Source organism: Falco rusticolus, chromosome 3 (assembly GCF_015220075.1).
Source record: "Falco rusticolus isolate bFalRus1 chromosome 3, bFalRus1.pri, whole genome shotgun sequence".
Lineage (NCBI taxonomy): Eukaryota > Metazoa > Chordata > Aves > Falconiformes > Falconidae > Falco > Falco rusticolus.
Window position 1 is genome coordinate 109454192 of NC_051189.1, and position 17933 is coordinate 109472124.

Here is a 17933-nt window from a genome sequence, read left to right on the forward strand (position 1 = left end):
TAGTACTGTGTATTTTTGTCAAAGACATTGGTTGCTCTTGTTCAGATCATATCTTCTCATCAGGAAGTAGACTTGAACAAACCAACCAATGTGAACTGAACTTGGTGAAAAACACCTCCGTCCATTACGAGTTTCTTCCTCTCTTTTGCTTCTAGAAACAGAAAGTGAGAATGAATTTCGTCCTTTGGATGAAAGGATAGATGAGTTTCACCCAAAAGCCACAAGAACTCTCTTCATTGGCAACCTGGAGAAAACAACCACCTACCATGACCTTCGCAACATCTTTCAGCGCTTCGGTGGAATAGTGGTATGTGAATTCTCTGTGCTATGTAGGGTGTCATTGCCTCTTTCTGTATAGACCCGTAAAGTGCTGCAAGCTGCAGTAATCATAGTGTCGATGACAGATAATTCAGTCTTCTTATAATAATCTGAGTCATCCATCTTGCTGGAATATACCTGAAAGCTTTTCTTTGCATGAAATCTTTGCACACGTGTGTTGAGGGAATAACTTAGCAGTAGAAACAAGTCTTAGGAGCGTTTACAAGAAATGTCTTCTGTGAGCTCGGAGCGTTGGCAGAAAAGCCTAACTAGATAGTTGAGATGTAAATGTGCCTGGTGTTATTTTCATGATGAATCAGTACAACTCGATGAAAGTCTAAGTTTCCTGTTGATTTGTGAAACAAAGGGTTTAGCTGCTGCGTGTGGAAGTAGCTATCAGCTATCACAGTCTGTGCCCTGACAATAGGGCAGAAGAGGCGCAGAGCAGATGGATTAGTGATGACACATGTGGGATTTGGGTTTTCAGCTGAGCAGGCGTATCTGAACGAGATAGAGCAGCAGTCACTCCCCTCTCCTCTCCTCATCCCACTTTCTATCAAGTCATATCGATGTTGCATTTAAGAGACATTTTACAGAAAAGTAAACTATCCACAGTCAGTTTAATTAATTGGATCTGGACTTCAGCACTGGTAGTTTATGTACTCACTGGTAGCTGTGGCTGCTTGGGAACATGCTGTTCCTTATTCATTCTGCTCTGACACATTTTTGTAACCATTGAGGTATCAGTCACACATATAAGGGACCCCGTATGTACTTCCCCCAAAAAAGAAGGGGAGGCTTCTTTATGTGATGTAGAAAAATATAAAATCTACATTTTATGATGTCTGGCACTTCTTGTGCATCCAGCCTCCACTGTATCCATGACATCAACACGGATTTATGAATTCACACAGTGTCTGCAGCTTAAACCCTTTTCTAATGTTAAACCAGCAGAGTTGTCCTGATAAAGATGCTTATCCGTAGTAGTGCACTGTCTTATAAATTGGCTTTTCTGTGAAATAGTGCTGTCCTGTCAACATTATTAATGGGTCATAATTTGGCAGCAGTGCTGCCTTGCACAGTTTCCGTGAAAACTTGCAAGCTCAGGTGCAGCAGGGACCAGCTTTATAACCTTTCTGATGGGTAATGAGCAAATAATGATATTTTATTTGCCTGTCAGAAGGAATTGCTTGCCCAGAGTGAGTGGTCAAGTATAATTTGCCACAGTTGCAATTGTGCTACTTCAGACACTGGAAATGTAGTCCTCTATTAGTATTCCACTTAAATCATTAGGCCAGGGCTATAGAAGTCTAATAGTTGTGTAAATCTCCGTGTTTACTTCTGTTTTCCCAGATAAAGAGCTCTTGGGTGAGACCGTATCAAACTGCTGCCTTGTCCCTAAATTTATTAACCATGAAATTAGTCTGTCCTGGATGTTGGAACGTTTGTGCTTAAATGCGTGTGCTGGCATTGGCATGTAGCTCACAAAGGAAGCTTGTGCTATTTAAACAAATAAAACGAAACACTCCACCTTCTATTTTCAGCTCAGAATGAATCATAATCATGAGTTTGTTCAGAGGCTTTTCGTACATTTGCCAGTGCTAGTGCTGAGCTTGAATGTTAACTAAATATCAACTCCAAGCTTGCTGGGTTTTTAAAATCGATTAAAATCGGCCTTTATTAGACTTAGCTGTCTCGTGACTGCACTTACTTTGAATCGGTCTGTGGTGGCTTGGGATCAAATACCAGCAGCAGTAGAAGTTGAGGATCTTTTTTGCCTTATGGTGCCATGTCAGTGCCAAGTTCAAGAGGTGAGTCCAGCCTCACTTTCTGTCTCTAGGAACAGGATGGATCATGTTTATTTGGAAAAGAAACCCTGCTTGCCTCTTGGCTCAGAAATGAGGATTGGAGCAGGTTGTTTCCTCTTGAGCCTTTGCGAACGAAAATGAATCTGTATTTCTCTGATTCTGAGTTCTCTCTTCTTGACATAATACTAAGAAACTAAAGATACTGTTCATTGATCAGGTCAGGCTTAACTTCTGCGGGGTTGAATTTTAAATTGGCATTATGAAGAGCTTTCCCTGCATCAGTAAGGATTTGGTTTTGAATGAGATACAGCAGAACAGTGAAGTTAACTGTCTAATATTGTTCAAATCCTCTCTCTGAAGAAAATACTAACTAAAGAGTGTTTGCTGTGCCATGTGTGTCTTAAAAAAAAAGTCCACTTAGATGTAATTATGACACTGTTGAATGCTTTTTTTGGCCTGTTGCTGACTGTCGATTGTTATTTTGTGGTTTTCCCCAGGATATCGACATTAAGAAAGTGAACGGTGTTCCTCAGTATGCATTCCTGCAGTACTGTGATATTGCAAGTGTGTGTAAAGCAATTAAGAAAATGGATGGGGAATATCTTGGAAATAACCGGCTCAAGGTAAAGAAATCCTCCTGTGGACTGTATCCTTCTCCTTGTTACTTTCATTTAGAGCATCACAGGATATTTTGCACCAGCATAGTTTATGGAAGTAAGCTGTTTTTTAATGCATAGGTCAGATTAGAGCATGACGCTTTCAACCACCACCATAACTGGGATTAATCAGCATTTTGTTGGCTGTCACAGTAAGGAACCCCAGGATTGAATAGGCCTGGAGGCTGACATCCCCTGGCCTTGAAGGTCCGCATCTGGCAAGGCTGTGTTCTGAAGCTGTACCGGTACTGATGATAAACAGAGGCTGTCAGTCCCTAGAGCTGTCAACCTGTCACTTTTCAGATGCATTCAAATTGTAGAAGAACCAAATGTTGTCAAACACTGTATTTGTTTAAGCATGCAGAATTATTTTCATTAATTGCTATTTGATTTTTCTCTTGCTTGCACCTGTGCAGGATGCTAATTTTAGAAAATCTGTACAAATGACTAGCTTTTTTCAAATAACCCTTTTAATTAGGCATGCTCTATTCAGTTAGTGTAACACTTGTGAATTGTACTGATGGAAGTTTTGCCCTTTTGTGTTCAGCTGGGTTTTGGAAAGAGCATGCCTACAAACTGCGTGTGGTTAGATGGTCTTTCTACAAACGTTACGGATCAGTATTTAACTCGACATTTCTGCCGATACGGGCCTGTGGTAAAGGTAGGTGGGAGGCTTTGGCGTGTGGTTTGAAGTTGTTACTGTCTTCCTTTCTTCCCATCCTGTCCTTTCAACCCCGACTGTCCAGGGCTTTATAGCTCAGGTAGAGAAATTAATTCTCTCTGGGGTGTGATTTGGCTGAGAGGGCTCTGTAGCCTTGCATCCTGTTGATCCGATACGTAGAGCAGTCGCTTCTGGTGTTTTGAAAACAAAACAAAACAAAAAATACTTTGAATGAGCCGAGATAATGAGTATTGTAAACCATTTGTCGCTCTTGTGCAGTACAGTCTCTCCCCAACAAAATTTCAGTAACATTGGAGGAACAGCAGTCTTAATTACGTAGTTACTCTCATGCATGCTGATTACATAATTAGACATAACTATATTTTTTTCATCAGACCAAAAAATGACTTTTTAAAAGCAGTTAGGATAGTCGCACTGACGAGTACATGAAAGAAGAGAGAAAGTCAGTGGTGTTGCAACATACCTGTATCACACAGTGGGAGTGCATTACCTGCCCCGCTGTGGGTCGGTGCTGGTGATTTATGCGTGTGCTTAAACTTAAGCATGTGAGTTGTCCTGTGTATTTCTGTTGGACATTGATGTGCTTGAAGTTAAGCAATATGTGTAAATCTTTGCAGGATCAGGGTCTTGCCTCCTTAAAGGATTTTTGTGGATTTGTGTTGCAGCTTTGACATTCTTTATTGTAGCTGTTGTTGCTTGAATAATAAATTTATGTTGCTAAAGGAAGCTAATACTTGGAAATTGGGCGTTCAGCAACTGACGAGTGGTACTGCAGACTGTGATAACAAAAGCTGTTTCCATTTTGGGATTAAATGTTCCCTTTACCTTTTTTCCCCCCTAAAACACATTGGAAATTTTTCAAAAAATGAAAAGTAAACAAAGAGACACTGCAAAACTGTCACCAAAGAAAAAAATTAAAAGTAAAATACAGAAAAACAAAATAAAGGCATAATATACCTCAAGCCACAATATCCACAATTCAAAGCAGTCCCGCGTCCTTTTATTGTCTCTTCATTACAATATGCCTCATCAGAAAAGCCTGGAAATTTACCTTGCTAAAAATTATTTCCTTACTGGTATCCTTATGACTTAGGATTTTGTTGGGACTGACATTAAGTCCTGTGGATGAGGCTCTTATTTGGTTTTTGTTTTGTTTTTTTGTTTTTTACAGGTGGTGTTTGACCGCTTAAAAGGCATGGCCCTGGTTCTCTACAATGAGATTGAATATGCACAAGCAGCTGTAAAAGAGACCAAGGGGAGGAAAATCGGTGGGAATAAAATTAAGGTGTGCAGAATGACCTCCAAAACAAAACAAAAAATAACAAACAGGGGAAAAAAAAAAAGAAACAAATTGTATTTAGGCCTTACCCCTTAAATGCTGGCATTTGCAGACTGCCAGACAAAAGGAATACTTAGCGGGACTGTATGTCCCCCACATCAAAGGCTTAAATATTTTTTTTTATACTCGGCTTATCAAGATGTTAGGGTATCTTGAACTGTTACTTATAAAGCCTTTTCCAGTATTCTGCCATTTGTTTCACTGAACTTGTCTCTCTAAGCTCCTGAGTGTTGGTGTCCGTGTTACTACCTCATTTACCCAAATCCAAGGCAAACTTTTGTGTGTTTTCATGTTAGAAAAGTGAAATCTGAGGGTGTGAGTTCCTCCAGGATAACACATCGCTGCGTTTCAGCTGCTCCCTGCTGATGTCCAGGCTCTTGACCTGGCCAAGGTGATTTGCAGTGGCTTGCACACCATAGTTGTGGGGTACAGCAACCCAGGCATGCAGTTTGCTCTTGTGATGGCAGCTCCTTCCTTGTAACTGATTTTAAAGAATAATAATTAAACACACTGCTTAAAAAAATAGATAGAAAGCACTTTTTCCAGGAGCAACACTTAACATTTGCAGGGATGTCTTGGATTTGGGTGAATGTGGTAATACCTGTTACGACTGTCCCATCAGTTCCACTAATTGGGGATGTGAGATATCAGCCAACCCCCTGAATTATCTTCCTCCTCCTCCTTTCTTCTCTCCTAAAGAGTGGGTAATGATTTCAAGCATGATCTGTCATCTGGTGTATTAACCTAGCAACTTCACACTTGTGGTTGGGACTTGGATATACTGTAGTTTCTAAGTGTGGTGGTTGAATATAAATAGCCTTCATATGCAGTAAAATGTGTGGTCATTTAAAAGTTTCATATCTTGCGTTTGTGGGTCTTGCTGCTTAGTGACTTTGGAATAAGCAACACCCTTATGCTTGTATGTCTGTGCTCCACTGCTGTGGTTATACCAACATCTAGGCTGATTGAAGAAAAAAAAAAAAAAAAAAGGAACTAGAATGTTAAAAATACTGCATTATGTGGCATATGCATAGTGAAATCCATTCTAATCCTTAATTTTTTGAATCAGCTATGCCATTAGCTTCTTAATATTGTCACCCTTGGCTAAAAAAATCAACTCTTTGAGTAGCTACAATAGGGAGGCGTAATTCAGGAGGCTTGGTTCCTTCCCCGTCCCTGCCCTTGCCTTGGTGTATAACCGTGGGCATATAATGTGGAGTCTGAAATAGATTAATAATACTGACCTGCTGTAGTGCTGTGTTGAGATAAAAGGGACTTTGCAACTGTAATTGGAGTTGTAATATTAAAAATGTCAGTACCACGATAATAAGGTGTAGTTTTCCTGCTGGTTTACTGAACAGAAGCCTCTGGTCTGGCAGCTACAACACACCCCAGTAAGGAGCTAGTTACGTAGCTCCACGCAGCTATGCTGAGTTGAGAGGGAAAGGTCTTGATTCCTCGAGATGTGTAAGGCCAGTCCTGAGAAGCGTTTGATACTGTTTTGTTAAATATTATCATCCCTATTTTCAGTTCTGCTCCCATCTTCAGACTGCAGCAGGCAGTGAAATGTTGTCAAAATAGGATGTTTCTCTCACTGAACGTCATTTACCTTTTATTTTTCAGGTGGACTTTGCAAATCGAGAAAGTCAGTTGGCGTTTTATCATTCCATGGAGAAAACGGGTCAAGATATCAGAGACTTTTATGAAATGCTGGCAGAAAGAAGGCATGTGTCAATATCTTTATTACAGTTTTTTACTTTTCCAGCATTGTCTTCAGTGCAATTTAAACTTTCTTCAGGGCATAATTCATTCAACAAACACTTCTGTTCCTCTTGACTTTATCCTTCTTTTTAAAGTTTTATTAACAACATTTTAGCATATTTTTAATGTATTTTACCTTTTTGGTGGTTTTTTTTTTTTAAACAAATTTAGGCGGTCAGACTTAAACTGTGCAGGTTAAGTCAGACAGGATATCACACATCTAAGTGCAGTCGGTTACTGGAATTCATACCTAGGTGGAGGTTTTGGCTATCTGTGTGATCTGTATATTTAGTATCCGGTTACTGTGATGGGTCACCAGGACACAGTTGTGAGTCATTCATCATTTCTTAGGAATGCAAAGAATAGCGTATCTGTAATGCCTTCCTGTAGCCTCAAGAGAAGGATGTATGTTAATGGATGTATATATAGCCTGGTAAACTACTGCTGCTCATCTGTTGAGCTGGGAGTAAAATTTGGTCTTTGACCTACCCCTTTTCAACAGTGTAGTTTGTTAATTTGATAAAATATAAGTGAGGCTGCAATTTTCGCTGTTTGGCGTGAAAAATGTGTTCTGTGTTGATGCCCTTCTGCAGCATCTGTCATGACAGTGTCTGGCCATTTTGCACATGCTGCAACGGCTTCTGTTCCCCCTGCATGGCCACTTATCTCTGCAGACCCTGACTGAGAGCAGCCTGGCACGGAACACTCTGCATTTTGTGCTGCTTTTTCTCCAGTGACTGAATAAAACATCCATGTTTTATTGCCTTCAGAGGCTGGCTTAATTGTTGGGGTTCTGGTTTACCTATGAAAAAGCCCAGTGTGACACTGATTGTACCTCTGAGCTAGATAAATTCAGTGAGGTTTTTTGCAGCAAAATGGATTGGTCTAACATATATGCAAAATTACCAAATTTAAAAGTGAGAAGGGTTTGGAAATTGGCAATCAGGATTTGCATAATCAAAATAAATGAGTGCATTCCCCAGTCCATGCCAGATGTTGTGATACACCAGCAAGCAGTCGGTAATAATTTCCTCTGATTACACCAAATTCAGAAAAGAGAAGTGCATTATCGGATGTCTTCTAATGCACAGGAGTCAGCTGGGCTTGTCTTTGCTGTGAAACAATTCTGAGTAGAATGCTGATTTCTAGAACAGTGTGATACTTGGGTACACATTAGTCTTGTTTTTCGTTTTCTGTCACTATGCTCACATAGTCTTTACGAGATACTTGGGAGTAATGAATCGCAGAGTGATTGAGTGAGCTCTGCAGTGAGTCTTGTAATTTTGCATGTTCTGGTCTTCCTCTGAGCTCTTCCTGGCAGTTTATGCTCCCTTGCAATGATGCTAAGATCTCCACTAACTAGGTTATCTTAGCTTATAGTTGGAGCCAGACTGAATAGGACCCAAAGGAAAAAAAACCTACAAAAAACCCCAAACAAAAACCGTGACTGATTTTTTTTTAACTTCACAGCTGCCATTCACGACTTCCCACTTTGCTTGCAGAATGAGGGTTTTGTCTTCCATGTTTTGTTTCTTTGGGTTCTTTTTCAATTTTGTACATTTCTTAAAAGGTGGAAGCTGTCAGCTTTTACCATAAAACATAAACTGTGAAGCCAAATAAATGTATGTAAAATAGTGTGCAAAACACTCCGTAATACTGGAGAACTGGAGCGCCAGCTCTGTGCCACCCCTCTGCTAAAAAGGCGTGTTCAGTGGTATAAATGGCTTATTTTTGCAGTTTGGAGGTACTGAGATAATAATGTTAATTGCTTGACTGACTTTGCTGAATGCTTCCCATGAATTCACCTGATATCAGAAAGAACCTCATGTTTTTTTGTTGACTTGATCTTACTGTAGATAGGCAATGTCAGCATGTCACATGCACAAAAGAGCTAATTTTGGAATAAAATGATCACTTGCAGGGTTTAGGATTTTTTTAAAAAAATATTATTACCTTACTGCTTAGTAATGGAGAGGTTCCAGCCTTGAATTGTGATTTGACTCATGTTTTCAGAGGTAGGTTTCAGGTTCTTGAGATGGGGTGGTCTTCACCGTGACAGCCTGTGTGGGTGCACACGTGCTGTGTAGGTTTTACCTGAACTTAATGCAGTACTTGAATTTGGCAGAAATGAAGCAGCGAGTGTGGTGAAAAGATACTTGGCAGAGCTGTCCCAAACTGACCAATTAACTGCAGATGGTATTTGATAAGCTAACAAAGCATTTCATCCACTGCGTGCTGGTTCCTTGTTGTTAAGTCTCTGTATGCAGCTGTGTACAGTTGCCTTTATGCATGTATCGAGAAATTATCATAAAATCATTCCCCGACATAGCAAAGAGCATGACAGTGTAGTGCATTGGTTGAGAAGGAAAACTGACCTGTTTATTCTTATATTTAGCAGAGATGAAAGAAGAGGATCTTACGAATACGCCCCTGATCGTACTTACTACGAGACTGTTCGGACTCCGGGGACGTATCCTGAAGATCCTCGGCGAGAATACCCAGCTCGAGGCAGAGAGTTTTATGCGGAGTGGGATCCCTACCAAGGCGACTACTATGACCCACGATACTACGACGACCCACGCGAGTACAGGGATTACAGGGGCGATCCGTATGAGCAAGACATAAGGGAGTACAGTTACAGGCAACGGGAGAGAGAGAGGGAGAGGGAACGGTTTGAATCCGATCGGGACAGAGACCACGAACGGAGGCCGATTGAACGGAGCCAGAGTCCGACACACTCCAGGCGTCCGCAGAGCCCTGGAGCGTCTCCCTCGCAGTCGGAAAGGCTGCAGAGCGATTCGGAGAGGAGGATTTACAGCAGGTCATCAGATCGCAGCGGCAGCTGCAGCTCTCTGTCTCCTCCACGATACGACAAGCTCGACAAAGCCCGTGTGGAACGTTATGCAAAAAACGAAAAAACAGAGAAGGAGCGTGCTTTCGAGCAGGAGAGGGTTGACAAGGAGAAACGCTTGGTGAGAAAGGAAAAGCCAGAAAAACTAGAAAAGGAGAAAACGGATAAGCAAAAACGGAAAGCAAAAATCCATTCCCCCAGCTCTCAGTCTTCTGAAACGGATCAAGAGAATGAGAGAGAGCCTAGCCCTGAAAAACTGAAAGGCAACAGTAAACAAAATAAAGAGAGAGGTGACAAAGAAGGGACAGCTAAAAACCGCCTGGATCTAATGCCCTGTGTCGTGTTGACCCGAGTAAAAGAAAAGGAAGGGAAAGTTATTGATCAGCCCGCTTTGGAGAAACTGAGAGCAAAGCTTGATAATGACACTATGAAGGCCCCGCTTCTTGAACAAAAAACACAGGCATCTCAAGCTGAGCAAACCAAGTCTGAGCAGTCTAAACTGGAACCTGTCAGAACCAAGGTACAAAAAGAGAAAGCCCTTGCCAGTCACGTAGAAGTGGTGGATAAGGAGGGAAAACTGAAACCCAAAAAGCACTTGAAGACGGAGCAGACTTCTGAGGGGGCCAACGCAGTAGATTTAGACAAGTTGGAGGCTCGTAAAAGACGTTTTGCTGATGCAAATCCGAAGCCTGACAGGCAAAAACTGGAAGTAAAAAGAAGCAGCCAAGATGAGGAAGATGCACGCATGGTTTTGAAAAAGCAGCTTGATTCGACAGCTTCGTCTAGAGAAGCGACAATGTTAAGGGAAGGAGAATTGGAGAGGAAACCCCTGAGGAAGGAGATGCTTAAAAGGGAATCTAAAAAACTCAAACTGGAAAGACTTATTCCTGTTACTAGTCCCAAAGAAATTCAGGAGACTCTTAATGTTGGTGGGATTGGCATGCGTCCCACCCTAGATCTGCAGGCGAGGCTAATGGAGGCAGCTGACGAACCAGTGGAAGTTCAGGAACTCTCTTCTAAAAAATTGAACCCGGTAAAACCCCAGCATAAACAGGTACAGCTACTGGACGATCAAGGAACAGAGAGAGAGGACACAAGGAAGAATTACTCCGGTCTTCCTGAAGACACACCTGACCATAAACTTGGCCAAGAGAAACCTCAGTCAGCTGATACGGAAGAGAAGATTGGCATTGACATCGACCACACGCAAAGCTACAGGAAACAAATGGAGCAAAGTCGGAGGTTAAAACAGCAGCTGGAAATGGAGATAGCAAAGTCTGAGAAGTTCGGCAGTCCAAAGAAAGATGTGGATGAATATGAAAGGCGGAGCTTGGTCCACGAGGTGGGAAAACCTCCACAAGACGTCACGGATGACTCTCCGCCAAGTAAAAGGAAAAAGACTGACCAGTTCGACTTTGAAATTAGCACTAAAAGAGAAAGAAACTACAGAAGTTCTCGTCAGGTGAGTGAAGACTCCGAAAGGACGTCGTGTTCCCCTAGCATCAGACACTTCCCTTTCCACGAAGATGACGACACACTCGATTCTCCAAGGCTAATGCCATTAAAGGAAACCAAAGAGTCACCTAAAATAGAGGAAAAGGGTCTTTCGTACTCCAACATGACTGTGAGGGAGGACTCGCTGAAATTTAATCCTTATGATTCCAGCAGAAGGGAGCAGATGGCAGAAATGGCTAAAATAAAACTATCCGTGCTGAGTTCTGAAGATGACTCGAGTAGGTGGGAAACACAAGTGAAGCCGGAGCCTGGTAGAGTTGATATCAGCTTTCCAAGCAGCATCGTCAAAAGAGACAGCATACGCAAGCGGTCTGTCCGAGACCTGGAACCTGGGGAGGTGCCTTCAGATTCAGATGATGACAGTGAAAACAAGCCCCACTCCCCAAAAGCCTCATCCTTGTTAGAGAGTTCCAGGTTGTCTTTTTTATTAAGGGACAGAGAAGAGAAGTTACGTGAAAGAGAGGAAAGGTTGTCAAGTTCCTTAGAAAGAAACAAATTTTACTCTTTTGCGTTGGACAAGACAATCACGCCAGACACAAAGGCCTTGCTGGAAAGAGCTAAATCTCTCTCTTCCTCTAGAGAAGAAAACTGGTCCTTTCTAGACTGGGATTCAAGATTTGCTAGTTTTAGAAACAATAAAGACAAAGAGAAGGTTGACTCGGCTCCGAGACCTATTCCATCTTGGTACATGAAAAAGAAAAAAATCAGAACCGATTCAGAAGGTGGAAAACTGGATGATAAGAAAGAAGATCATAAAGAGGAAGAACAAGAGAGACAGGAACTGTTTGCTTCTCGGTTTTTGCATAGTTCAATCTTTGAACAGGACTCCAAGCGCCTGCAGCATTTAGAGAGAAAAGATGACGATCTCGACTTCATTTCTGGTCGATTGTATGGGAGACAGTCTTCCTCCGATGGGACTAATAGTGCTGCTGATTTGGTGCAAGAACCGGTGGTTCTTTTCCACAGCAGATTTATTGAACTGACGCGAATGCAGCAGAAAGAAAAGGAGAAAGATCAGAAACCAAAAGAAGTGGAAAAACAGGAAGATAAAGAAAACCGGCCAAAAACTCCAGAAGTGGTTCCTGATAGTAAAGAACCAGAACATAAAACTTCCTCCGTAGTCTGTCCCTCTTCAGTCGCTGTCCTGCCGCAGGAACCAGCGCCAGTCGCTTCTGAGAAGGTAGTGAATGAAAAGGTAGTGGTGGAAGCAGCTTCTGTAAAAGAAGAAAAAACATCTGAACCTGCTTCTGCAGCAGAGGAACAAAAACCTTTTCCTGAACTTGCTTCTCCTGTCAAAATTGAACCACCTGAGCAAACCGAACCCCCGCCAGTCGTAGAAGCTAGTAAAGAAGTTGTTGCTACAGCCCTGGCACCAGAGGAAGATGCTGTGGCAACAGAGCATCCATCGTACTTGGATACCAAGCCTCCTACTCCCGGAGCTTCGTTTTCCCAAGCAGACAGTGTAGATCCAGAACCCGAAGCTGTCCAGTTGATTCCACCTCCGCCCAAGCTAGTTCAGAAGTCCGATGAGGCTGCTGAACCTAAAGAAGAAAATCCTCTGCCGTCTGGCAACGCTGATGCCAGTGCAAGTCAAAAGGTGGAGGCAGCTGCTGAGGTCCTGCCGCCCGTTTCTGACAATGATATGGAAGTCGAACCTCCAGTTGTTGTAAAAGATAAAAAGTCCTACAAAAGTAAACGCTCCAAAACTCCCGTGCAGTCGGCTGCAGCCAATGTCACAGAAAAGCCTGTCACGAGGAAGAGCGAAAGAATTGACCGTGAAAAACTCAAAAGGTCAAGCTCTCCTCGTGGAGAGACGCAGAAGCTTTCTGAATTGAAGGTGGAGGCGGAGAAGGTTTCGAGGAATGCTGCTAAATCCCCTAGTTCTGCTGCCGAGCCAGAAAATGTGGAGCCGAGCTTGCCAATAGGTCGGACCAGGCGCAGAAACGTCCGGTCAGTCTATGCTACCACGGGGGACAATGAGGGCCCATCTCCGGTGAAGGACTCCGTGGAGTTCACCAGATCCACCAGGAAGAGAGGGGAAAAGGAACCGCAGGAAACGGTGACAACTGTTCCTACGACCCCGAGGAGGGGAAGACCTCCGAAAACCCGCCGTAAGCCAGAGGAGGACATCTCTCCCATAAAGACAGAACCGGTACAGCAAGAGGCTGAGGAGGCTGAAACGAAAGATGCTGTGGAAGCTCCTAAGCCTGCAGAAGGTTGGAGGTCTCCTAGATCCCAGAAGCTAACACACAGTCACTCATCAGCTGCTGGCAGCCAGCAGGGGAAGAAAGGGAAAAACGAACCAAAAGGCGATACCTCGGCTGAATCTGAAGATGCTGCTGAAAGAATTGGTCAGGAATCAAGCGTCGGTGACAATAGCAATAAAGCAAAAGCGGCTGAGAAAGAGCCAGCAGCGAGCGAGCAGAAACGTGATAGGAAAGAACTGGATGCAGAGAAAAACCAGCTAGAAATCCCCGCAGTTGAGATCATTGAGAAAAAGCCGGTGCCAGAAAAGGTTACGAAATCCAAAAGGGGAAGGTATAAAAATACCAAAACTGTCGTAGATAAAGCATCTGTTTGTCTCAAAAATGTAGAAATACGCCTCAATGTGGATGAAGTCAAGGGCGCCTTGCGGCCAACCGAGGAGGAGGCAGAGCCAGTGGCAGTGTCACCAGCCAAAATGAAGAGCCCCCCAAAAGAAGACATCTTGCCACCCCATTTTGCTAAGAATGAGGTAGAAGATTCGTTCCCAGAGACAGAAAAAGAGGTGGTGCGGGAACCAAAGCAGTCCCCTGAAGCTGCCCAGTTAGCAAAACAGATTGAGCTTGAGCAGGCCGTGGAGAATATTGCAAAACTCACCGAAACTCCTCCGTCAATTGCTGCCTACAAAGAGCCGACAGCGGACGTGCCTGAAGTTCGTCAGGAGGAAGAGGGAGACAAGCCCGCCCATCAGGCCAGTGAAACGGAGCTGGCAGCAGCCATCGGCTCCATCATCAACGATATTTCTGGGGAGACAGAAAGCTTTCCTGCACCCCCAACGTATCCTGCTGAATCAGAAACTGAAATCCCCACAGAGCCCTTGGTGTTACCGTCACCTCGGGAGGAGATGGAGCCTGAGACGGATCAGGCAGTGAATAACATCCTAGAAACGGAGGCTGCCGTCGAGCCTGCGGTGCAGCCGGTTCCCAGCTCTGCCCCGTCAGCGGTGGAGACGGAGAGCAAGGAGGCTGAAGTCAGCTTCAGCGAATCTTCCAACTCTGCACAGGAGGCTGAGACCTTGCAGGAGGCTGAAGTTTCTCGGAAAGAAAAGGGTCGTCAGAAAACCACGCGGCAGAGACGCAAAAGGAGCACAGGCAGAAAGGGTGACGCCGCTGAAGTCAACACCTTTGAGCCAGAGAGGGTGCAGAGCAAATCGCCCCCCGCCAACGAAGTAAAGACAAAACCCGAAGAAGCCTTGAAGGAGGAAAAGCAAACTAAACCTGCGGCTCAGGCGTCTGTGGAGCCAAGTGCTGCCGACACCAACAAGGCTGCAGCCACTGACGTGGCTGCGCATGAAGCTGTCGCTGAGAGCAGCACCTCTCCGAAAGCCCCTGCTCCAGCTCCTCTGGACCTGGCCGCCCCACCGCTTCCCCTGGATGAGGGGAGTCAGAGCGCGTTCAAGATACGTTCGCCCATGGAGAACGCGCCCATCACACCACCGAGTGCCCCAAACGCAGCCCTTCCTGCTGTCCCTTCGGCAGCGCCGGCAGCCAAGCTGCCCACGCCGGTGCCCGCCGCGATCGTCCCCCTTCACTCCGGCACTGCCAAGGTGCCGGAGTGGATGGTAAGGCACGAGGAACCCCGTGCCCGTTCCACACCGCCTCCCGCTCTCCCACCGGACACGAAGGCGTCGGATATCGATACAAACTCCAGCACTTTGCGGAAGATACTCATGGAGCCCAAGTATGTCTCGGCGACAAGCATAACCTCCACGCACGTGACGACGACGCACGCTGAGCCGGTGAGCGCGCCTTGTTTGGAGGAGGCACCCCTCCACCCCGCGGTAGAGGCCATAAAGCCGGTTTCGGAGGAGAAACCAGCAGTCCCCGTCACCAACGCCTTGGACCCACCGGTGGGAGAAGCACCGGTGTTCAGTGAGAAGGAAAAGATAAGTACTGTGATTGCTCCCAAAGCCACTTCTGTTATAAGCAGGATGCCCCACAGCGTGGATCTGGAGGAGGCTCCGAGGATCACCTTGGTGAAGCAAGCTCCCCAAACCCAGACATGTCTCGTCAATGCCCCCTCGCCAAAATTTAAGCAGAGGTCAAGCACGAATGATAACAGTAGGTTTCATCCGGGATCCATGTCTATTATCGAGGAGAGGCCAGTAGAGACTGGGTCCAGTCCGGGGCTACGGGTGAACACCTCAGAAGGTGTAGTGCTGCTGAGTTACTCGGGACAGAAGACAGAAGGCCCTCAGCGAATTAGTGCCAAGATCAGCCAGATTCCCCCAGCCAGTGCTGTCGACATAGAGTTTCAGCAGTCTGTATCCAAGTCTCAGATTAAACAGGAACCTATCACACCATCTCAGCCAACGCCGAAAGGCTCCCAGACCTCAGCGGGCTACGGGACTGTTTCCACCCATTCTTCTTTGGTACTAGGAACACAGCCTTATAATACGTCGCCTGTCATCTCCTCCGTGAAACAAGAGCGCACAGCACTGGAGAAGTCCGACTCGTCCCACCTTTCTGTCCAGACTCCGGCGTCTCAGCCTGGTAAAGTCCTCACACAGACTGTAAACACTCCACCTGTACTCGTCCATAACCAGATGGTTGTGAACAAAAAACTGTCTGATCCAGCTGCTCTGAAAGTGGAGACCAAGGCTCTGCAACCCTCCAACTTGAGTCCTGGAGTCAGTCCTCACCACCCTTCCCTCTCTGGGAAAATGCATCCAGAAGCAAACCACGTCAGCTCGGGACCCAGCACCCCAACTGACCGGGCTATTTCCCACTTGGGGGTCACCAAACAGGAGCCGCACTCGCCGCGTACTAGCGGGCACTCACCGTCGCCATTCCCCCGGGCTTGTCACCCCGGCAGTACCTCGTCTCCGGCTTTATCGAGCAGTACCCCAGTCATGCTGGCGCCTGGAATTCCCGTTCCTCAGTACATATCCAGCATGCATCCCGAGCAATCTGTTATCATGCCCCCTCACAGCGTAACGCAGACTGTGTCCCTGGGCCATCTGTCCCAAGGCGAGGTGAGGATGAACACCCCTCCTCTCTCCGGCATCCCTTACGGCATCCGCCCGGAAGCGCTCCACTCCCCCAGAGCTGCTCTGCAACCCCAGATAGAGATCAAACCTCAGCGATCCAGCACGCCCCAGCCAGCTCCGATACGAGACATAGTGATGCCTCCTCTGTCTTCTCAGCATCCCCCTGAGGAGGAGATGCACTACCACCACACCACGGTGTGCCGAGGACCAGCCTCCGTTCAGTCCGACGTGCTGGTGATGCAGCCGGATTACCGCATGCACCCCACGAGCATCAGGCTCGACCAGTACAACGTCCCCCGGGATGTGAGGATGATGATGCACCCGCACATGGCCACTGTGGGCGAGCACCACTCGGAAACGAGACAATCCCGAACTCCTGAAGGGGCTGTGAAAACTCCCCCCGTCAGTAAGACCCCGCAGCCGGGAAAAGAGACGCCAAAATCCTCTGAAGGCAAGATGGCACACTCTCCTCACAGCGAGCCCCGGCTCCTCAGCGTCCCCTCCAGCAGCCAGCTGCCTGGACTGCCTTTGACGCAGCCGGTGGTGGTGCCGCATGGGGTACAGATCATGCACCCCACGGGGAGCTCCTTTCATGATTATCGGTCTGTGTATGGCGACATGAGGAATTACCATACAGCGGCACAGCTCGGGCATCCTCAGTTCCCGGGTGCCTCACCGATCGGGCTGCCTTCCCGGAGCATGACCCCATCTCAGGTGAGAAATAAAACCCTTTTTTCCTCCTTCTACCTGAAATCTGGAGCGCTTCAAGCTAATTGCAACCCTGGCGCGGCTCTGCGTGGCCACAGGAGCTGAGTGTAGCGCTCTGTGGTTAGTCTCCAAGCCCTACTTAAGTTCATAGCACAAGAAGAGGTATTTTTGTTTGGGAAATGGGGTTGGAATGCTGCTCGGCATTAGAGGAAGCTAAAGTAACCTGTTTCGTTAACTACTCTAGGACGCAAACCAGAAGGTGTGAAGCTGCCTACGGGTTTCTAGACATAGAGGTGTCGGGGGGGAGAACTGTCAGCATCGAGGTGGCGCGTAGGTCCGGCATCCTGGGATGGTTGGTGTGGCTAAGGGCTGGGCTTGGGGCAGGATTCAGGGGATGCGGTCTCAGCTCTCGGGTGTGAGAGGCTGGTGGGGTGGCCTTGGAAGGGGCGGCGTGTCCCAGCACCACCGCAGCAGGGCTAAGTGCTGTGGCGTGGAGACACAGATTTCTCTGCCAGCAATCCGATGGTGTCCTGGCAGCCTTATTGTTGAATTAACAAGTTCTGATACGCCCACAGCCTAAAAACTTTCCTTTCCCCCCTCCCCCCCACCGCCCACTTCCCAGGGTCTGCCGGAGGGCGAACACTCACACCCCAGCCAGCCAGTACGCAGCAAGACTCCTCAGATCCCCCAGGATCCCAAGGGCCCGCCAGCAGGAGGACCCGAACAGAGTCACCACCCCACTGTAAATAGGCATGCGGCACAGATAGACCCTCACGTCCACCTTCAGAGGGCACAAGCGGACACGGGCCAGACCTCCTACCCTTCGCCTGTCGCCATTTCAATGAAACAGGAGCTTCCATCACCGCACCAACCTCAGGCGGTTCCCAAGCAATCCATCTTTATCCCCACGACGTCGGGCCCCGGAGCACCGCCAGGGCTGCCCCTCAATCGCCCTGAGCCCCAGTCCACTCTCAAACAAGAGCCGTCTCCTCACCCCGTTGCGCAGAGACCTGTGGATATGGTTCAGCTTCTGACAGTAAGTAT

At 46.4% G+C, this 17933-nt stretch overlaps 1 protein-coding gene across 6 annotated transcripts in view; it reads left to right on the forward strand.

Annotated features, from left to right (window-relative positions):
- SPEN (spen family transcriptional repressor) overlaps positions 1-17933 on the forward strand; it is a 69663-nt gene that overhangs the window by 49000 nt on the left and 2730 nt on the right. For 3 of the 6 annotated variants that reach the window (XM_037380860.1, XM_037380862.1, XM_037380865.1), the window contains 7 exons: positions 156-307; positions 2624-2749; positions 3330-3443; positions 4636-4749; positions 6427-6527; positions 8960-16895; positions 17512-17925. In XM_037380860.1, the coding sequence (XP_037236757.1) occupies positions 156-307; positions 2624-2749; positions 3330-3443; positions 4636-4749; positions 6427-6527; positions 8960-16895; positions 17512-17925 (8957 nt within the window). The remainder of the gene's footprint in view (positions 1-155; positions 308-2623; positions 2750-3329; positions 3444-4635; positions 4750-6426; positions 6528-8959; positions 16896-17511; positions 17926-17933) is intronic. The other 3 variants (XM_037380861.1, XM_037380863.1, XM_037380864.1) reach the window with 3 other exon arrangements.